Below are 16,248 nucleotides of genomic sequence, written 5' to 3' on the forward strand. Positions count from 1 at the left end.
TCCGGCAAGGAGTCAGGTAGAGGCCATGTCCCCCTCCTCCTTGGACGCCGCCGAGCCGGCCAGCAGGCCCTCAGCCTCGCCCTTGGCCACCGTGGTGGGCGGGAATGCCCGGATGAGCCGCTCCAGGCGGACCTGGCCGGGAGTAGTGGATGTGTTGGTAGCGTAAAGCGGTGTAGCGAGTAGGAAGGAAAAAGGCTGAAAGTAGCGGGAAAAGACCCGCGGCGGCGTGGAGCCCGCACTGGGAAACGAACGCTGTAAATTGCGGGAAACGAACGCTGTAAATTGCCATGAATCCTGATAACTTATGTTGCTGTTACTTAAATTGCGGTCTAAGTGGGCAACAAAGGGGGCATCTGAAACCTCCCATATGCTACACCGTCACGCACGATTTTCACTGCTGTCCTTGGTTTCACTGCTGTCCTTGGTCAAACTGGAGGACTTGCGGGGTAAGCCACCGTTCGGGTTGGGATTCAACACTATGGCCGACGCAAACACGATGCACTGAATGCCTGTATCCATTAAGAATTGGATCAGCGGGTGGCGCTGCGCAGGGGAAAAAGATGCGTGGGCGCGGCCGCCTGTGTGGGGGACTGGACATACATGGCCCTTCAACCCTTGAGCAAGCCCCCCAACGGGTGCAACCCCCTGCAATTCAAGGTCGGAGGCCTTAGGTCCAGAGAGCATATGCAGCTTCAGGCGTCGCGACGAAAAGACGTATCAATCAAATCTGGGCCAACAAATTCAGTCTTCAGAGCAGGAGCAACACGAATTGGTGGGGTTACGGTAAGCTGGAACATCTTAACAGCCGCGGTATGACGCGAACGCATGTTAACAGCCAGCCGGAAGCGCCTTGAGGCAGGAGCCCGGCCCTAGATACGCGTTCACCCCGGCCCTGCCAAAGACGCCCGTATGCTGCACGGGCTTTGCTAGCAGCGGACTGGCTGGCACTTCTGACACGAGGTCGCCGCCGTCGCCATGGCCAGTAGAGATAAGAAGGCTGGGATACACGGGCCCCACTCCCCCTTGAGGATTTTATGAACCCGAGCTCAGCGGGCTCAGAGAGCTAGTTCACACACTCGCTGCTCACCTGGAGAACTGCGGCAATGGCCAGGAAGACGGAGCACAGCGCGAACATGGCGGAGAGCGGGAACAGGTGCACCTGCGTAGCCGAGGGCCACGGGATTCCGATACCCGGTGACGGTGACGGGATTCCGATACCCAGTGACGGTGTTCGCAACAAAGACGTTCAAGGTAAATGAGCCTCGTGTAGGGAAGGGACCAAAGTCGAAGGACGCGGAAAAGAGGGTGGAAAGAACTTGATTCATACATCAGGAGGAGGCGAGCGCCGCATCAGCAATTTTCCGCACAGACAGCACCGTACCGTACCGCATGCGCACGCGCACGCGCACACATACACACACGTGTGCACGCGCCGTTTGTTCTTCATTGCGGACACACGGAGCAACGAGAGTGGCTTTCCCAGAAACTTCCCAAGCTGATGAATGGTACTGATGAAGCATACCTTTGGAAGCACCCCGTCTTGCTGAATGGGGTTCGGCAACCCGCCTCCGCACCGCACCAGCAGGTGTGTGTGTGTGTGTGTGGACTAAGAAAGGAAACAACAGTCTAAGACACGAGCCAACCGCAGTAACCATGCGTTGTGATGGGGACTAGGAAAAGGATACCGTCAAGTCAGGCCCAGCCCGACCCCCTCGCAAACGGCAGTGCGTGCTGTGCGTGGCTCTGGAATCATAACCGTCTCGTGGGTGGCATGTAGGGGGAAGGTCTCACGTTGTAGAGGATGATGCAGACGAACAGGTTGAGGGGGATGCGGAACATGTTGATGATGGTGGAGCGGGTCTCATCGGGAATAAAGCGGGCGCGCAGGGTCATCATTGACGGCCAGAAGATGCCCACCAGCACCTGCAGGGCGCGCATAGGAAGGTTCAAAGAGGAACGCGCAGGCGACAACGTAAAACGTGGCTTCAAAAGGCGAAGAGTTTAAACGCTGGGGAGTGGTGTGCAATGAAAATGCATTTTTAATAACATAAAACTCCAGGTTAACATACACAGCAAAACAAACAAAGCACCATACTCCACGGTCCCGCGTTCATCGACCAATAACCAAAGGTCCTAAAGCCACAAGCGTGCAAACCCACGGTGGAAATCCCTTAGTCCGCCGGACCCACCTCAAATACGCAGAACGCCACTAGCTGGATCTGTCCTTGGAGGCTGATGCCGCGGACTGCCTCCTTGCCCTCTAGTAGGGTCGCCTCCTCGAGCCTGCGACGGGCCTCTGCAGCGCCGCCATAAGCGGGAGCGCGGGCAAACAAACCAAGGCGCGCATATTGCGGTTATCACGGCTTCCAACAGCGAAGAGGGCAGAAACACGCCCAGGAAGCCACAGCGTGGGTGCGTGCAAAAACTGTGCAGGGAAATATTGCGCGTGGCGTAACTCACCCTTGGACAAGCTGACATGGAAGAGGAAGGGCACGGATAGGGCGACCGCGGACAGGCCAAAGACGTACTTCATGTACGCTTCAACCTGCGTCGTGCAGCACACAGCAAGGAGCCCATCAGCACAAGTGCGCACACGAGAATATGACGATAGAAAATCTGCCTATTACGCCATGGATATACATGCTCGTGTAACAACCGGGTCTTCGTGCCTGTGCCAATGGTTTTAGTCTTATCCTGCCTCTTAAATCCCGGTTGCGTTGCTTGACGTCTTTAATCAACCCACGCATCTCCTGCTGCTGAACGCCGGCCCGTGTCCTCCCTTGATTCCGCCAACACGCTTGCCACCTTTCCGAGACCCTGTACTTCTGTAAACCCCACACGAACCCCCGCAACCCTGTACACCCGCAAGCAGCACTGCGTACCTTGTACCGCTTCATGAGGATGGCCGACAGCGAGGAGCCGGCCATGGAGGCAGTCATGAAGCAGGCAAAGATCATGCCGTGGTAGATCTTCTCGCCAGCGGGCGACAACGCCGGCGTCCACAGGAACACAAAGGTGTACATGGACGCCTCGAACAGGGACTGCATGGCGCCCAGCAATGCGATGCGCTGGTCTGCACGCGGGGCGTCAAAAGCAGGTCGAGTAGATGGTGGCCTCGGGTGCGACTCAGGCGGCACAAGGCCTCAGAAGAAGATCAAATAGGAAGTGCTACAGGTCTTGCTTATACTGAGGTTGGCGGAGATCTACTTACTAACTGTCTCTACTGTAACCCATAGCCTTGCATGCAGATGAGATGCTTCCAAGATTTTTTTGCCAATTCAAGTAAACCTAGTTTTGGTTTTATTATTTTTTATTTAAGTGCATTTTTAATCTCCATTTAATAATTAAATTATTTTACTGAATGTAAGATTAAATCTCAACTATTGGGGGCAGCGCTAGCCCAATGCGGGGCAAGCAATGCGTAGGCCAGGGAACGCCGCACCCAGGGTTGCCTCACCTCCCAGGATGGAGCCGGTTGCCACAGCAAACTGCCGCTGCAGTGCCTGCAGGAGCCCCTCCCCCACGCGCGCCGAGTCGCCGTAGTTCTCCGGCCAGGAGGCGTAGATGACGGCGCCACCGGCCACGAGTACCACGATGGCCGCGTCAAAGGGCGCCACCGGACCCAGCTTTAGCGTATCCACTAGGTAAGAGGCCACCAGGCCCGCAAGGATGGCCATCAGGCCGTTGCCAACGAACACGGCCTGTAAGGTGGGGGAAAGACGAACCACAAACGAGTGAAGCTGCTGCCAGGGCAAGAGTGTACCAGACGTATAACTGACCGAGGGGGAAGGGAGGGGGTGGAGGGGCCAGGTGGAGTCATGTGCAAGAAACAAAGGATCCATCGGAAAGGTTGGAAGAAGCACCGAAAAACATAAGAATAACCCCTCCAAGAGGCGCTTTTACGGCTCGCAATGGGAGGTTAGGGAGGAATCTGCCTGCGGGCCTGAAAAAAAGCATTGTCACCCATATCACGTGAGGCGAGGCGGGCACGCGGAGCGCCATGGCCCGTGAGGAGAAGGTGCGCCAACCCAAGCGCGTACATGTATGCAGCACAACGTATGCCGCCCCTGCCAACAATGTATGCTCACTGCCGGTCACATGCCCCAGGTCCCAGACGCACCCCAGCTTCCCTGTCCCCCCGCCGAAGCCCTTCGTCCCCAGACCCACACACGCAACACGGTAGCCACTTTCTGACGGCTCGGTTTTTCCATTACACACGACAGTCGGCAGTTAACCCGTTCCTTCTTGCATATGACTCAACCCCTCCCAACAGCCCCCCCTCCACACACACACAGGACCGCCCTCCCAGGGCCCACCTTGGAAAATGTGTCACCCAGCCACTTCTCGTCAAAGCCCCTGGAGAAGTGCTCCGCCACCAACCAGCTCTCAAAGGCAGAGAACAGGAGCGACGTGGCGATGCCGCCCAACAGACGACCAAACTGCGGACGGCAAAATGATCACGTTTCATTTCAGCGAGCACAAGTCTGCATGCAGCAACCGTCGCCATGCGACTGCTAATTTAAAGAACAAAAAGTCTTTCCTACACTCAACTTCCTTCAAAAACGAAACTCGAATGCAGTACAAGGCAGCGCCCGTAGCTGTAAGCAACCACGTCTGATAGCCGGCGGCTAGCTAGCGCGAACAAACAAAAGCCGGGTACCTGACGTACAGGACAGGGCACGCATCACCTGCATCCAACCCCATCTTTTCTACCCACCCACCATGAGGATGCCGTAGTCAGGGGAGTGCTTCGTGGCACAGGAGGCCGCGTACGTCAGGACGTAGAGCAGAGCCGCCTTTTTGCGGCCGCTGGATCCACGGTGACGGATTGGGCAAGCAAATAGCCGCCACAGTTAGCGAGGTAGCTAAGGTGACCACTGACAAGAGACCGTCCGCTCCTAGATTTTAAACAAGACACACGCTCTGCACAAATGGCTGAGTAAAATCCCTGCCAGCTGTCAGCTGTCCCTGCCGGCCCATCCCACTGCCAGCCTGCCCACAAGTGACTCACTGTTTGTCAGCCAGGGACCCCACCACTGTGCCGAAGAGCATTGAGGAGCCGAAGCCTGCGATAAAGAGACGGCCAATGTCCTGTGGACGGGGCCGGGCATCGAAGACGGCAAGTGGGTGCCAACGTAATCAAAGGGTACGCAGCCGTTAAGCCAGACTCTTGAGCGGAAAAAAAATTACGCTCAGTGGGGAGCCGTTAGTGACCGCATGAAGGTAGCTGAATCGCTGTCACGTCGGCTAGGAAGGTGTGTGGAGGGACGCGTATCTGCAGCCGAGGCCCATGGGCTCCAACACTTGCAAGCAGCCACGAGAGAAAGCGTGTTCATGCGAGCGGCTAACACATTGGATGGTGCTATATCCTCTACAGTTACTGCACACGCATAGCCGGATAGCGGCCGTGCAGCGTAACGCCCTGCTGCGTCGCATCGCGCGGCAATGTAGCGCATCCACGTTTGGGTGTGGATTTGGCACCATATGCCATGCCCTGAGCGCAAAGGCTGCCCTTTGCATTCCGGGCAGAAAGCCAGAGAACAAGAACCCACTGGATGGGGCCCAGTCCGAATCTGCGAACTAAACATGTATTTGCCGTACCTTGACGCCATACCCATAATGTTGATACAGAGCGTACACGTAAGGTCCCTGGAGCCAATCGCCAGCTGCATACACGATAGGGCAATCGAAGAGATCGGTAGACGTCGTAAAAGAATTGCTAGTTGAGGACAACAGGTAAGATAGCTTTGTTCTTGTGGGGTTATGCTCCGGGAGATCAAGTGCAGCTGCAAAACATGGTTGTCCAATTATGTGGAAAGCAAGTGCAGGGGGGTTATCGGTGAGGTAAAGACCGCGCCTCTTGGCGGGCCCCTCCACGCCAGGCAAACTCCAACTTTTCCCTCTCTTCACGAGTAATGAAAACGAGAACAACGCTGCCTTACCCATCATGAGGGCGTAGACGAAGACATAGTTGTTCCGTAACGAAAAGAATGCCTGCAACTGTGATGCGTTCCCCGATACAATGCCACCCTCTTTGGCCTGCAAAGTTGGGTAGGGAAAACCAGGTTATTGGACAAGTCGAGTAGCGGGATCGAGGGTTAACAAGGCTCGAAGACGTTCCAAACCCGCTTCTTTCGGGTGTGTTAGTCGTGGCACCCTTAAACAATAAATTGCTAGGAATAATTTTGCGCCGATGGCGAGCAAGAAGAAACAATACCTGGGTCAGCAACATGCCTGCAACTATGACCGCCAGGAGGCCAAAGATGAACCAGTACACAGACTCCATATTTGAGGGTGATTCAGACTTCAAGCGCTATGCATTAAGAAGGTCGTGCTTGCCGATAGACTGTGCATGGACAGGTGTTGAATAGAGGAAGGGCAAGTGGGCTACTTTTCACAGTTACAACTTGCACGCGCTCGGCAGGCTACGGTTCACCACGTTGGGGTAAGACGCCACCAAGGGGTTGAATACTATGAACACGGTACGACCGCGAGGGGTAATGGTTGGTCCCGGCCAGGGTACTCAGAAGTGCAGCCGGAGTCTCCTGTTGTAACTTAAAGCTACAGGTGCTTAGAATTAACCTCCAGAGCGCTCATGTTTCCACCGATAGTTACTGCTCTAGCACTGCTTTTGTCCTTGCGCTCACGCATGGCGATTCACACGTAGCATTTTTCAGGAGCACCTTTATTTTATAAATTGCTAAAAATTACCAGGACAGAACGGTCAAGGTCCCTGCCGCCGCAACTGGCAGTGCTCTAGCCATCCTGTAAAGAGTCTTCCTGCAGCTGGCAGCGCTTGCGGTCATCCATGGGCGACCATGATGACTATCCGCATGAACATGATCGGCTATACCAGGCCGAACGTGGACATGAGGGCGGCCGTGTGAAATCTAGAGATGACGGTCGCGATTACCGTGAACGCCTCGATCGGGAACCGCCCCGTGACTATGAGCGACGCCGGGATGAGCGGGACTATTATGACAGGCGGGATGAGGACCGGCGGAGGCCGCGCGGCGACGACCGCTACGAGCGTGGACCGGGAACCAGGGACAGAGAGTACCCAGACCGGCGAGACGTCCGAAGCGATCCACGGGATTATGGGCGTGAACGGCGAAGGTCCAGGTACGCGGCGAGGTTTTCACGTGAGGGAGCACGTATTCTTTGGGGAGTCAAGGGGGTTGAGACAGGCTCACATGCCAAACCTCCAGTTTCTAGATTTTTCTGATAGGAGTAATGTTGCATAGATCAGCAACGGGGTAGGAATCACGGCCCGGGATTTGTGCGGACTGCCGCGTCGCCGTGTGGAATGGCGAATCTGCTTCGTTCCATCTGCCCGGTTCGCCACCTCGTCTGCGGTCCCATTACCGGTCCCGAGGGGAAACGATGTGGCTTGCTGCATTTGGCTTGTGTGGTGGGATATGGCTGTGAGCTGCGGCAAAGCACTGCACAAGTTATCAGGGGAAGTAAATCGCTCACAGTCCCTAGCGTTCGTATTTTGCGCTAGCACTGACCCCAACCGAGCGGCATTTGACGGCCCGTAGGTCACGGGACAGGCGCCGTTCGCGATCAAGAGACCGCTACGATAGCAGGTACGTTCGGTGGTGGGTCCAAGCGGGAGTGGGGAGATGAGGGCAAGGACGGCCGTTGGATTTACGCAACGTGGTGGCTAAGCAGCCTACACATACGCTATGCGACATGACCAGCTTTATTTCGTGCAAGCGTATGCTCACCAGGTGTCCAGGGTCTTAGCGTGAGCAATCGTGGTCATGGAAAAGAGCCAAACACATGCTGCCCTAACATATCATCTGGGGACCCTAGCGCTGACAGCTGCAGGACTGCTATGAGATCATTTGTTTTCTAGGATAGGCCCGCTTCTAAAGAAGTGGCTTTCCGAGTCGGAGTCACCCACAGACGCGGGATGCGTTGGGTCTTTCCCTGCTTTTCCATCCTATCGGCCCTGAGAGCATTGCAGCACAAAGGGTTAAGGCTCACGGCACGCAATCCATACGCATGATTCGCGGGTCGCGCGTCTGGGCGCGCTCATCTGCCCCATGCTTGGGTTTTTTGGAGCGCAGGGACAGGCGGGACGACCGGGACGCAGGACGCCGTGGTCGCGGCAGCCGGGGCCGTCGGGACGACTACAGTGACGAAGACGACTTATACGGCGGATACAAGCCGCGGAAGCGCCAGGCTCCCCCGGTAAGGCCACAGTTTATGCAGCGGCGAGGAGGGGAGGCGTGTGACATAGATGAGGGAGCGTGTGTAACAGATAAGGACGCGTGATACATGCGCGTGGGGAGTGCGGGACCGTAACCCCAATGGCTTGGGAAACATCGGAAGGGACGTAGCCGGGTCTGGTCTGGGCAAGGCTATGGAGCAGGTCCCAGGTAAGTGGAGTATCTTCCGGAGGTGTTTTGATGTGGGGGCCATGTGGGTCACCCTGGATGGTTGGGGGTTGGGCGATGGAGATATGCTGCGTGCGGTTAGGGACCTGGGAAGCCGTACTTTCAGGGGATGGCTGCCCGTCGCCCCCCGCGCGCTGCATGTTTTTCTTAGTTGTGTTTTGCTGATCTGATCTAGCCCTATGAGATCCGAGAGCGGGCTCGCCATGAGAGCGGGCTCGCCATCCGCTGTACCAGTAAAGGATGTAGACTAGCTAGACTTAAAGCACGAGGCAGCGCCTTGGGTAGTAGTATGTAGGCATCTTTGTGTCTTGTCTTTGTGCGTGTTGTTTACAAGCAAATAAGGAAGCTATGGATGTTGAAGCAGCACGCGATGTTTTCCGCAGGATCCTTCCAAGTATGACAAGCCGTTGCCTCCGGGGGCTGGTCCGGGCTACATTTCCGATCCCTTTTACTACCTGCGCCAGAATGTGCCGACGGATCCTGCAGAAGGTGAGGGACAGGGGAAAAATCGAACCCTGACATAACGTGAATGCGAGGTTGTGGAGGAAATAGGAGGGAAGGGGGATGGACAGCGTGAGGCTGGGTTGCAGGGACTCCAAGGCGGTGGGGTTGCGCGGGACGTCTATTTCCGGGAATGTCACGGTGCTTGGGAAGCTGGCCTTCGGCGCTGCAATTCCTGGCGCTGCGTGCGTACCTGTGGCCTTGCTTGTGGTGTCGAGGAGAATTGCCCCAAGTTTGTGTGGCTCCGGGGCTCGCGAAGATTCTGCGATCGCGGGGCTACGGGGCACTGCACACCCTGGGAATCAGCCCGGGGGTTAAGGCTTGCTTCCTGGGTGGGATCAGGCGCCGCTCACGTGTGGAAGGCTGGATAGCCTGGCGTGGAAACTGAGTTTTCACTTCTTCATTTAATGGCAAAGCCATATGTAGAGCAAGCGCTTCACTATCCGGTGGGGATGTTGGGATAGTGTATTAGTACATGATGGCAACCAATTTATGGCAGCCATTACGTATTTTTATTACCGCCGAGGCGATGATGCTTGTGAAAAAGGTAGCGAAGGCGAAAGCAAAGAAGGGTAGGGTTGCATGATGGCGGACGGATGCGACCTTTCGCTGTGACACGAACCTGACAATGGTTTATGCCTTGTATCCTGTCTGGTTTACCTTGCCTTGCCTGTGCAGCCCAACGCTTGTGGCTGGAACAGCAGCTGCGCAGTCGGCAAATGGTGCTGCAGCAACAGGCGGCATCAGCGGCGGCGGCGTCAGCCAAGACGCAGCGGGAGGTGGGTGGGTGGGTGGGTGGGTGAGGTATGGGAGACCGGATGGTGCGTGCGCGCCTGCTCGCTCCCGTGCATCCCGAAAGCAGCTATGGGCCTCCGCGTCCCAGTCATTGCTCGGCGCGCACGGTCAGTGCATACATTCTTATTCCGGTTCTCTACCATATAAACATCTTGTCAGGTCTCTTTGCTTGTATTTTCTTGCTCGCTCTCTTGACTTATCATGTTCATGTCGTCTCCTAATCCCCCTGTCGGGCGTCCAGCTCTACATTGGCAACCTTGTGCCTGGCGCGGTGACGGATGTGGCGCTCCGACAACTCTTCAACACGACCTTGGTAGCCGCATTCCCCGTCACCGGCAGTGCGGAGCCAGTCGTGAATGTCAACCTGCACAGCGATGGGCGCTACGCGTTTGTGGAGTTCCGCACGCCGGAGATGGCGACGGCGGCGCTGGCGCTGAATGCGCAGGTGCGGGCGCCGAGAGGCGCATCGTCATTTTTGCAAAGAAACATGGCGCTGTGGGCGCTGTACCATGTGCTAAGGGGACCCCTGCACTGTGCGTGTGTTTAGCGTGGAATAGGCTGAGCACCGTAACTCCATGTGTGAGCTGGGTGGGGAAGGAGGAGGAGTGGGCAGGGTGCCGGAGACCTGGGTGTCGGCGGTGATCAGCCCCCTGTGCATGCGAGCAGCATGCGGCACCTGCACTTGCACCTGCAGGATGATACACATAAATTGCGGAGTGGTTATAAGAACATAGACGGCTAGCGTATGGCGAACTTGAGATGATGTCGCCGTGTTGTACATGCGTCGCAGGTTCAATTGCTGGGTCAGACAATCTCCGTGGGCCGGCCCAGTGGTTACGTGGACCCGCAGAAAGCGGCTGCAGCTGCGCAGGCGGCGGCACAGGCCTTGGCGGCCTTCCAGGTGGGTGCTACGCGTTGTTTTCTTAGTGAAGGCCGCGTGGGTCCCCGCACAGGCTTTAGATGGGCGGCGCCTACTTCTCCTTAGAATGTTCTCAAAGAAATTAAACGAGGGCTCTGCTTTGTTGCGCGCGGTATATCTGTTTGTGTGATGCTGTTGCGGGAGGCAGCGCTCGTGTTCTTGGCGAGAGCAGGACCGAGGAGCATTGTCTGCGTCCTGAACAAGAGCACGCTTGTGTCGGTAGGCGTGTCCTCATGGCATGGTAGTAAATGCCAGGCAAGCCAAGCGGAAGGAGGAGGTTGCCGGCCCCTGGGAATTTCGGGCAGGGCACAGTGGCGAGGCGAGGACCAATGCCCCCGTTTCTCCCTGCCGCTCCGGAACATGCGCAGGCTGGCGATATGGCAGCCCTGGCAGCAAACGCTACAGCCGCGGGTATGAATCTCGCCCAGCTGGGCCTCGCAAACCTCGTCCTTCCCAAGCCGGCGGAGGGTGCCGACACCGCGCCAGCAGTAGCTGCTACAGCGTCTGCGTCAGCGCCGCCATCGCGGGAGCAGACACCGACCATAGCTGCTACTGCCGGTGCCGGCGGTACGTTAGCTTCTGGATGCATCTCCCAGGACCCCGACAAGGAACAACAGCAGCAGGCTGTGCTACAGCTGCTACAGCCGCAGGAGAAGGAAGGGGATGGGCAACAGGATCAACGGGAGTCGCAGCAAGAGCGGCAGCGGCAGGAGCAGCATCCAGCTACATCTGTTGAAGGAGAGGGTGATATGGAGGTAGTAGCAGGAGCCAATGGCACTGCCGTCGTCGTCAACGGGGACGATGCTGAGGCGGCCGCCGCCGCCGCCGCCGCGACGAGGTTCTTCTGTGTGTTGGGCATGCTGAACGCGGACATGCTGCTAGATGACGAGGAGTATGAAGCCGTGAGTACCGGGCAGGGCCAGGACCGCTTCTCCGAGGGCTGTGCTTCTACACGCCTAGCTTGGGAACGCGCCTAGCTGGGGCTTTAGGAAGGATGGAGAACCCGGGCAGCCATATCGCACCTTCTTTTCCCTGTCCCCGGTTTCCCTCCTGCGCCGACGGTTAGGTTCCGGGTGTTGCATGAAAGGGACCGCTGCGCTTTCCGTGGTCTGCGCCGGATGTCCGCTAGCATTCCACGAAGCGAGAGTTCCACCCATCCGCCCGCCCAGCGGTGCTGCCGCGCACTGCTCGTCGTGTGTGTATGTGTTGTCATGGCTTCTGTGCGTAGGTACCAGTGCTGTGCCACCTCCCCGTAGGCCGTCTCCCTCTGAAGACCGCAGCTCAGATTACATCACAGCCCTTGGCCCGCCCCGGGACCAGGACCAGGCACCCTATCGCCCAGGCCGAAAACATAGCAGCGCAACCTTTTTGGGGAGCAAAGTCGCTCTGTCCAGCTCGCCGCTGCGCCTTCGGCTCACGCTAGGTGGTCGCCAGGCTGGCAGCGCCCCTCTGCTGATTGCCCAGCCCAGCCCAGCCTCCGCTGTCGCCATCGGCACCGGCGCCGCCGCATTGGCGCTGCTTCTTAAGGGCTAAGACGGGCATGTTTCATGGTGTAGTTATGGTTGTGGTGGCTCTATGTGTGACGGTATGGCGTGTTGGCGGAGGAAGGTGTCTGCCGTGCGTTGATATGCGGTCGTTGCGTCGTTTCATGGTTATGGATGCGTTTGCATTGGCTTTCCTATCTCCCGCGGCGATGACGATATATCCATGGCAAGGGACTTAGGGTTCTTGGGGAGAGTAGCATCGGAAAAGCTTTGTCGTTTCTTTGCGAAGACCTACTTCCCGCAGGGGCGGTCGTGACCTGGCAGGTACGGTAGCTAGATCAAGCCGCAGAATGAAGCTTCCAACCGTGGGACCTCGCGCCTATTCTTTTGTTTCTTCTGTTCTTTCGGCCGTTTTTGCCATTGCTTAACACACTCCGAATGACCTTTGTCACCGCGTCGCCCTCGCCATCCCTCGGCAGTGCCGGGCCCCGCCAAGCATTCTTCTTCCCTCTCCACGCCTGGCTCGCTCAATTTCCATCTGATTATTCCCTTATCCACCCTTTTCCCTAACTCCCCCCCTTCCGCGTGTGTCTTTCCTGAACCGGCTGCTCGCGCCGCTCTGCTACATGCAGGTCATCGACGACCTGAAGGACGAGTGCGATAGGCACGCCCCAGGAAATGTGGTCGCGGTGAAGGTGCCGAGGCCGCCGGAGGAGGTCCGGGCGCAGACTGCCGATTTCATCGGGATCGGGCAATATGGCAAGGTGAGGAACGGGGGCGGGAGCACGAGAAGAAAGGGAGTGCGGGCCCCGGCGCCTGGTGTTGTGCCGCCTCCCTCCTGTAATGGCCTCAGGAGAGAAACGATGGGACCTAAGAAAAAGGGGCTCCTAGAGGAGCGCCTCCGCAACGTCTGTTTGCATCACTCTTTGTCCTGGTTTTTGGTTATATATTGATGTTGATTATTATATTGATGGTCGCGGGTGTGCTTGTTGCCTGCTTGCTCGGAAACTTCGTCGTGGGCCCGGTTGGTGCAGGCGTTTGTATGTTTCAAGGACGCCACCTCGGCACAGCGGGCGCACGCGGCTATTCACGGGCGGCTCTTCGCGGGTAATACCGTACAAGTGCAGTACATTACGGAGGAGGAGTTCAATGCGGTGCAATGACAGCAGCAACAGCTCCCTGGACATAACGCGACACTATATGGCACGACACACGACATGCAGCGGGGGCATCACCAATGGCGGCAGCAGCGACAGTACCAGGCAGCGGAGGAAAGCAAGACGCGTGCGCAAAGCAAGACGCGTTCGCGGGCGTGTGCGGGTATGCATTTCGAGTAGGGTGTTTTTCTCCTACGTCCCGCGGGTGGGGCGCCGTGTATCCACGAGCAGGAGCGGGTAGCACCTACTTGGAGACGCTTGCGACTCTTCACACGCCAAACGTATCCGCGAGCAATGCACATCATCGCGGGTGTAAATGTAGAAGTGGAGGTGCGACGTCGTAGCTTACAAACTTGCCCGCAACCGGGACGTGGGTTAGGCGAAGCGAAAGCAGGAACGGGACGCTTTGGCAAGGATTCCAATGGCAGGAACAAAACGAAGCCAGAGCCTTGTCGCTAGGGAGATTCTTAGCACAGGAAAGGGAAGACGAGCCCGCGCCGTCGCCCTCACAAATTCTTGGAGGGCTCGGTCAAAACACCCGCTTGGGCCATATGTCTCTGTGGGACTGTGGAAAGGAACTCTGCTGGCTTGGTGTGCTGGTGTTTAGCGGCGGCGGCGGCGGCAGAGAAAGCAGCAGCTCTTCGCAGGTGCGGTTTTGCGTTTCACACTGACTGCTGATGGTAGCTACAAAGTTACCCAGAAGATGTTTGGTGCTGGTTTCCGCCATGGAAGTAGGCGTGTGGGACGCAACTCTGGGGGATATGGATGGAAACGAGGCGGCAAAATGAACGCTGTGACGAAAAGGGTCATTCCTGGGGTTTCGGCTTATGATACGTAAGACACGTTAACGTTTTGCGACCCAGATTAAGAATGGCTGGAAAAGAAGTACAGCCTTGGGAAGCGCAAATCCTGTGTCCATCATCTTGTGCAGTCATTCACATCGACACCGAAATCTCTTGACAACTTGGGCTGCAGTTAGGGGAGTGGAGTCTTGCGAGCCGCAGGAAGTAAGCCAAACCCCGACTCGGACAAGAAGCTCCTTTGGAGCTCATGAGGAGCAGCAGTAGGCCTTGGCCTGCTCTGGTTGTGCTACTGTGCTGGGGTTACGGGCTTCCGTGAGTCTGCTGTTGGCGTGAAGGGGGCCTGCTTTGGGGAGATAAGCTCCCGACTGCTGATGAAATCGTTGGACCTCGCTTGGGAGTCGACGACGGCTCCTAGGTCGCCTTCTTGACACAGAGACCTTTGACTGGTGTTTCGTTGCGTGCGGCAGTGTGGGATGAGGACGGCACTTCAGACTTTAGTAAGGCAGTGGCTTAGGGTCTACAGACACGTGGACCTGGGCCTCAAATCCCATAACAACGCAACGATGGGTGTGGTACGCAAGTCGGGATTAAAGGATGGGGTGGGGTTGGAATGGGGTGTGGGCGTCGAATGGGATGTGTAGCAGCGCGCACACATCAGTTTGATGCCATTGGTTTCGGAGGGAAGGCAAAGTGCAAATCAGAAGTTTGGGGTTTGCAATATTGTTGGGGCGGCGACAGATTCATCGGCAATCGTCGCGTTGCGAGCTTTCCTCGCACACTACACGCCATATACAATTTTGCATGACCTGCATGACCTGTGCCAAAGATGGTGAGGCTGCTCAAGTACCCGCTTTACCTGTCAGAGGCTGCTCGACGGTTTAGCTATCACTAAAGGCATTGCCAGCCGCTGTGCTTTGCTGCGCATCGTGAGTGATGTAGCTAGGATGGCGGGTTGTGTGGATGCTGCAGCAGCGGTGGATGGCGGCAGCAGCTCTTTTGCCAAAGAGTTAATGCCACATATCTCGCGTGGATAGCAGCCATTTCGCAGCTCGTCTACAAATGGGGCTGGTGATTTGCAAAGATGGGCGTCCTGAGGAAAGCCCAACTAGCTCGAGCGCTTCAAAGGATGGCGGTTCGTCAACGAGGGTCAGCTCGTTTATCTTGGTCGAAAGCTGAGCGTAAGAACGCTGAGCCGTTCTGGGTTGGTATGTTGGGGTATTGGAGGGGCTAAAATCAGACCTGGTCAGCGGTTTCATGTAGTTTCATGTCTTCCGGCTAATGTCACGGTGCATGTCCTGAATTTCCATATGCTTGTTGGTTTGGTTTGGCTTTAAGTGATGTGTGGAAAATGTCATAATACACAATGGTAAGTAACGACGAGGATGCGATGCGACCCTTCATCAATGGCTCACAGGCTCTGGCGATGCCGACGATTTTAACTACAGCTGATTCTTGTCCTGTGAAACGTGTGTCATGGACTCGGCGCATGAGATGCAGAATGGACATGAAGGGCAGGGATGCACGGGAAGTTAACCATGAAAACAGGGGATGCAGCGGAGGGGGGGGACGGTAGTTGTGCTACGACCCGGGAGAACGAAGAATATAAGCGGTTAGGAAGCTTTATTAGGATTGCATTTGTGTTGTTTATTTGGCCGGTATGTGGCGGAATATTCACGGAATGTTGGCAGGCCCCCATGGCAGCCGCAATTCCCGTTACCTGAAACATGACACTTCAGGGAAGAATGTACGTTGCTAGCAGCAAGCACAGAGCGCATGTCCAATTCGACAAATTCAAGTAAGAGGGAGGTGGACTTCTCCTAGCGGCTGTCTGTTGGCTTTCGTAAATCGGGCACATTGTGAGCAGCAATTATGTGTCCGCGCGTGCGGGAGAGATAGATTGCGGGTGCAAGAGGAAAAAATATATATATTAGATACCCGGATTAAAAACAGAAGACCTGCACACCGGACACGGTGATTCCCCAAAATCTTTCTTGCGTGATATGAAACGATAGTGATTTCCTGACGCTTCCCAATTTCTCCACACCTGCTGCAGCTTTCCACTCAGCTCTCCACTCAAGGCCTTTTCACTCACGGAACGAAAAAGCTTTTTATAATTCCGAAAGCGCGATTAAAACCAACCGACTGCCCGCCTGTCTTGGGAAGAGGATGGCCACAATTCGCCGC

General features: G+C 56.4%; 2 protein-coding genes across 2 annotated transcripts; one reads left to right on the forward strand and one right to left on the reverse strand.

The window, feature by feature from the left end:
• Positions 1 to 1,063: 1,063 nt before the first annotated feature.
• Positions 1,064 to 6,286, reverse strand: VOLCADRAFT_58801 (uncharacterized protein; the record flags this gene model as incomplete). The annotated part of the gene is made up of 12 exons (XM_002949003.1): positions 1,064 to 1,159; positions 1,792 to 1,923; positions 2,190 to 2,260; positions 2,461 to 2,545; positions 2,883 to 3,125; positions 3,525 to 3,701; positions 4,317 to 4,439; positions 4,722 to 4,809; positions 5,012 to 5,091; positions 5,602 to 5,666; positions 5,943 to 6,030; positions 6,218 to 6,286. The coding sequence occupies 12 exons, from the start codon at positions 6,284 to 6,286 to the stop codon at positions 1,064 to 1,066; spliced, it is 1,317 nt and encodes a 438-aa protein (XP_002949049.1).
• Positions 6,287 to 6,808: 522 nt separating this feature from the next.
• VOLCADRAFT_89331 (uncharacterized protein) lies at positions 6,809 to 14,578 on the forward strand (the record flags this gene model as incomplete). Its single annotated transcript, XM_002948902.1, has 14 exons — positions 6,809 to 7,122; positions 7,542 to 7,589; positions 8,076 to 8,199; positions 8,789 to 8,894; positions 9,585 to 9,685; positions 9,943 to 10,146; positions 10,492 to 10,602; positions 10,687 to 10,839; positions 10,989 to 11,522; positions 12,737 to 12,868; positions 13,139 to 13,258; positions 13,328 to 13,424; positions 13,493 to 13,591; positions 14,532 to 14,578. 14 exons carry the CDS (start codon positions 6,809 to 6,811, stop codon positions 14,576 to 14,578), a joined length of 2,190 nt encoding a protein of 729 aa, XP_002948948.1.
• Between the last annotated feature and the right edge of the window lie 1,670 nt (positions 14,579 to 16,248).

This window comes from Volvox carteri, assembly GCF_000143455.1.
Source record: "Volvox carteri f. nagariensis unplaced genomic scaffold VOLCAscaffold_12, whole genome shotgun sequence".
Lineage (NCBI taxonomy): Eukaryota > Viridiplantae > Chlorophyta > Chlorophyceae > Chlamydomonadales > Volvocaceae > Volvox > Volvox carteri.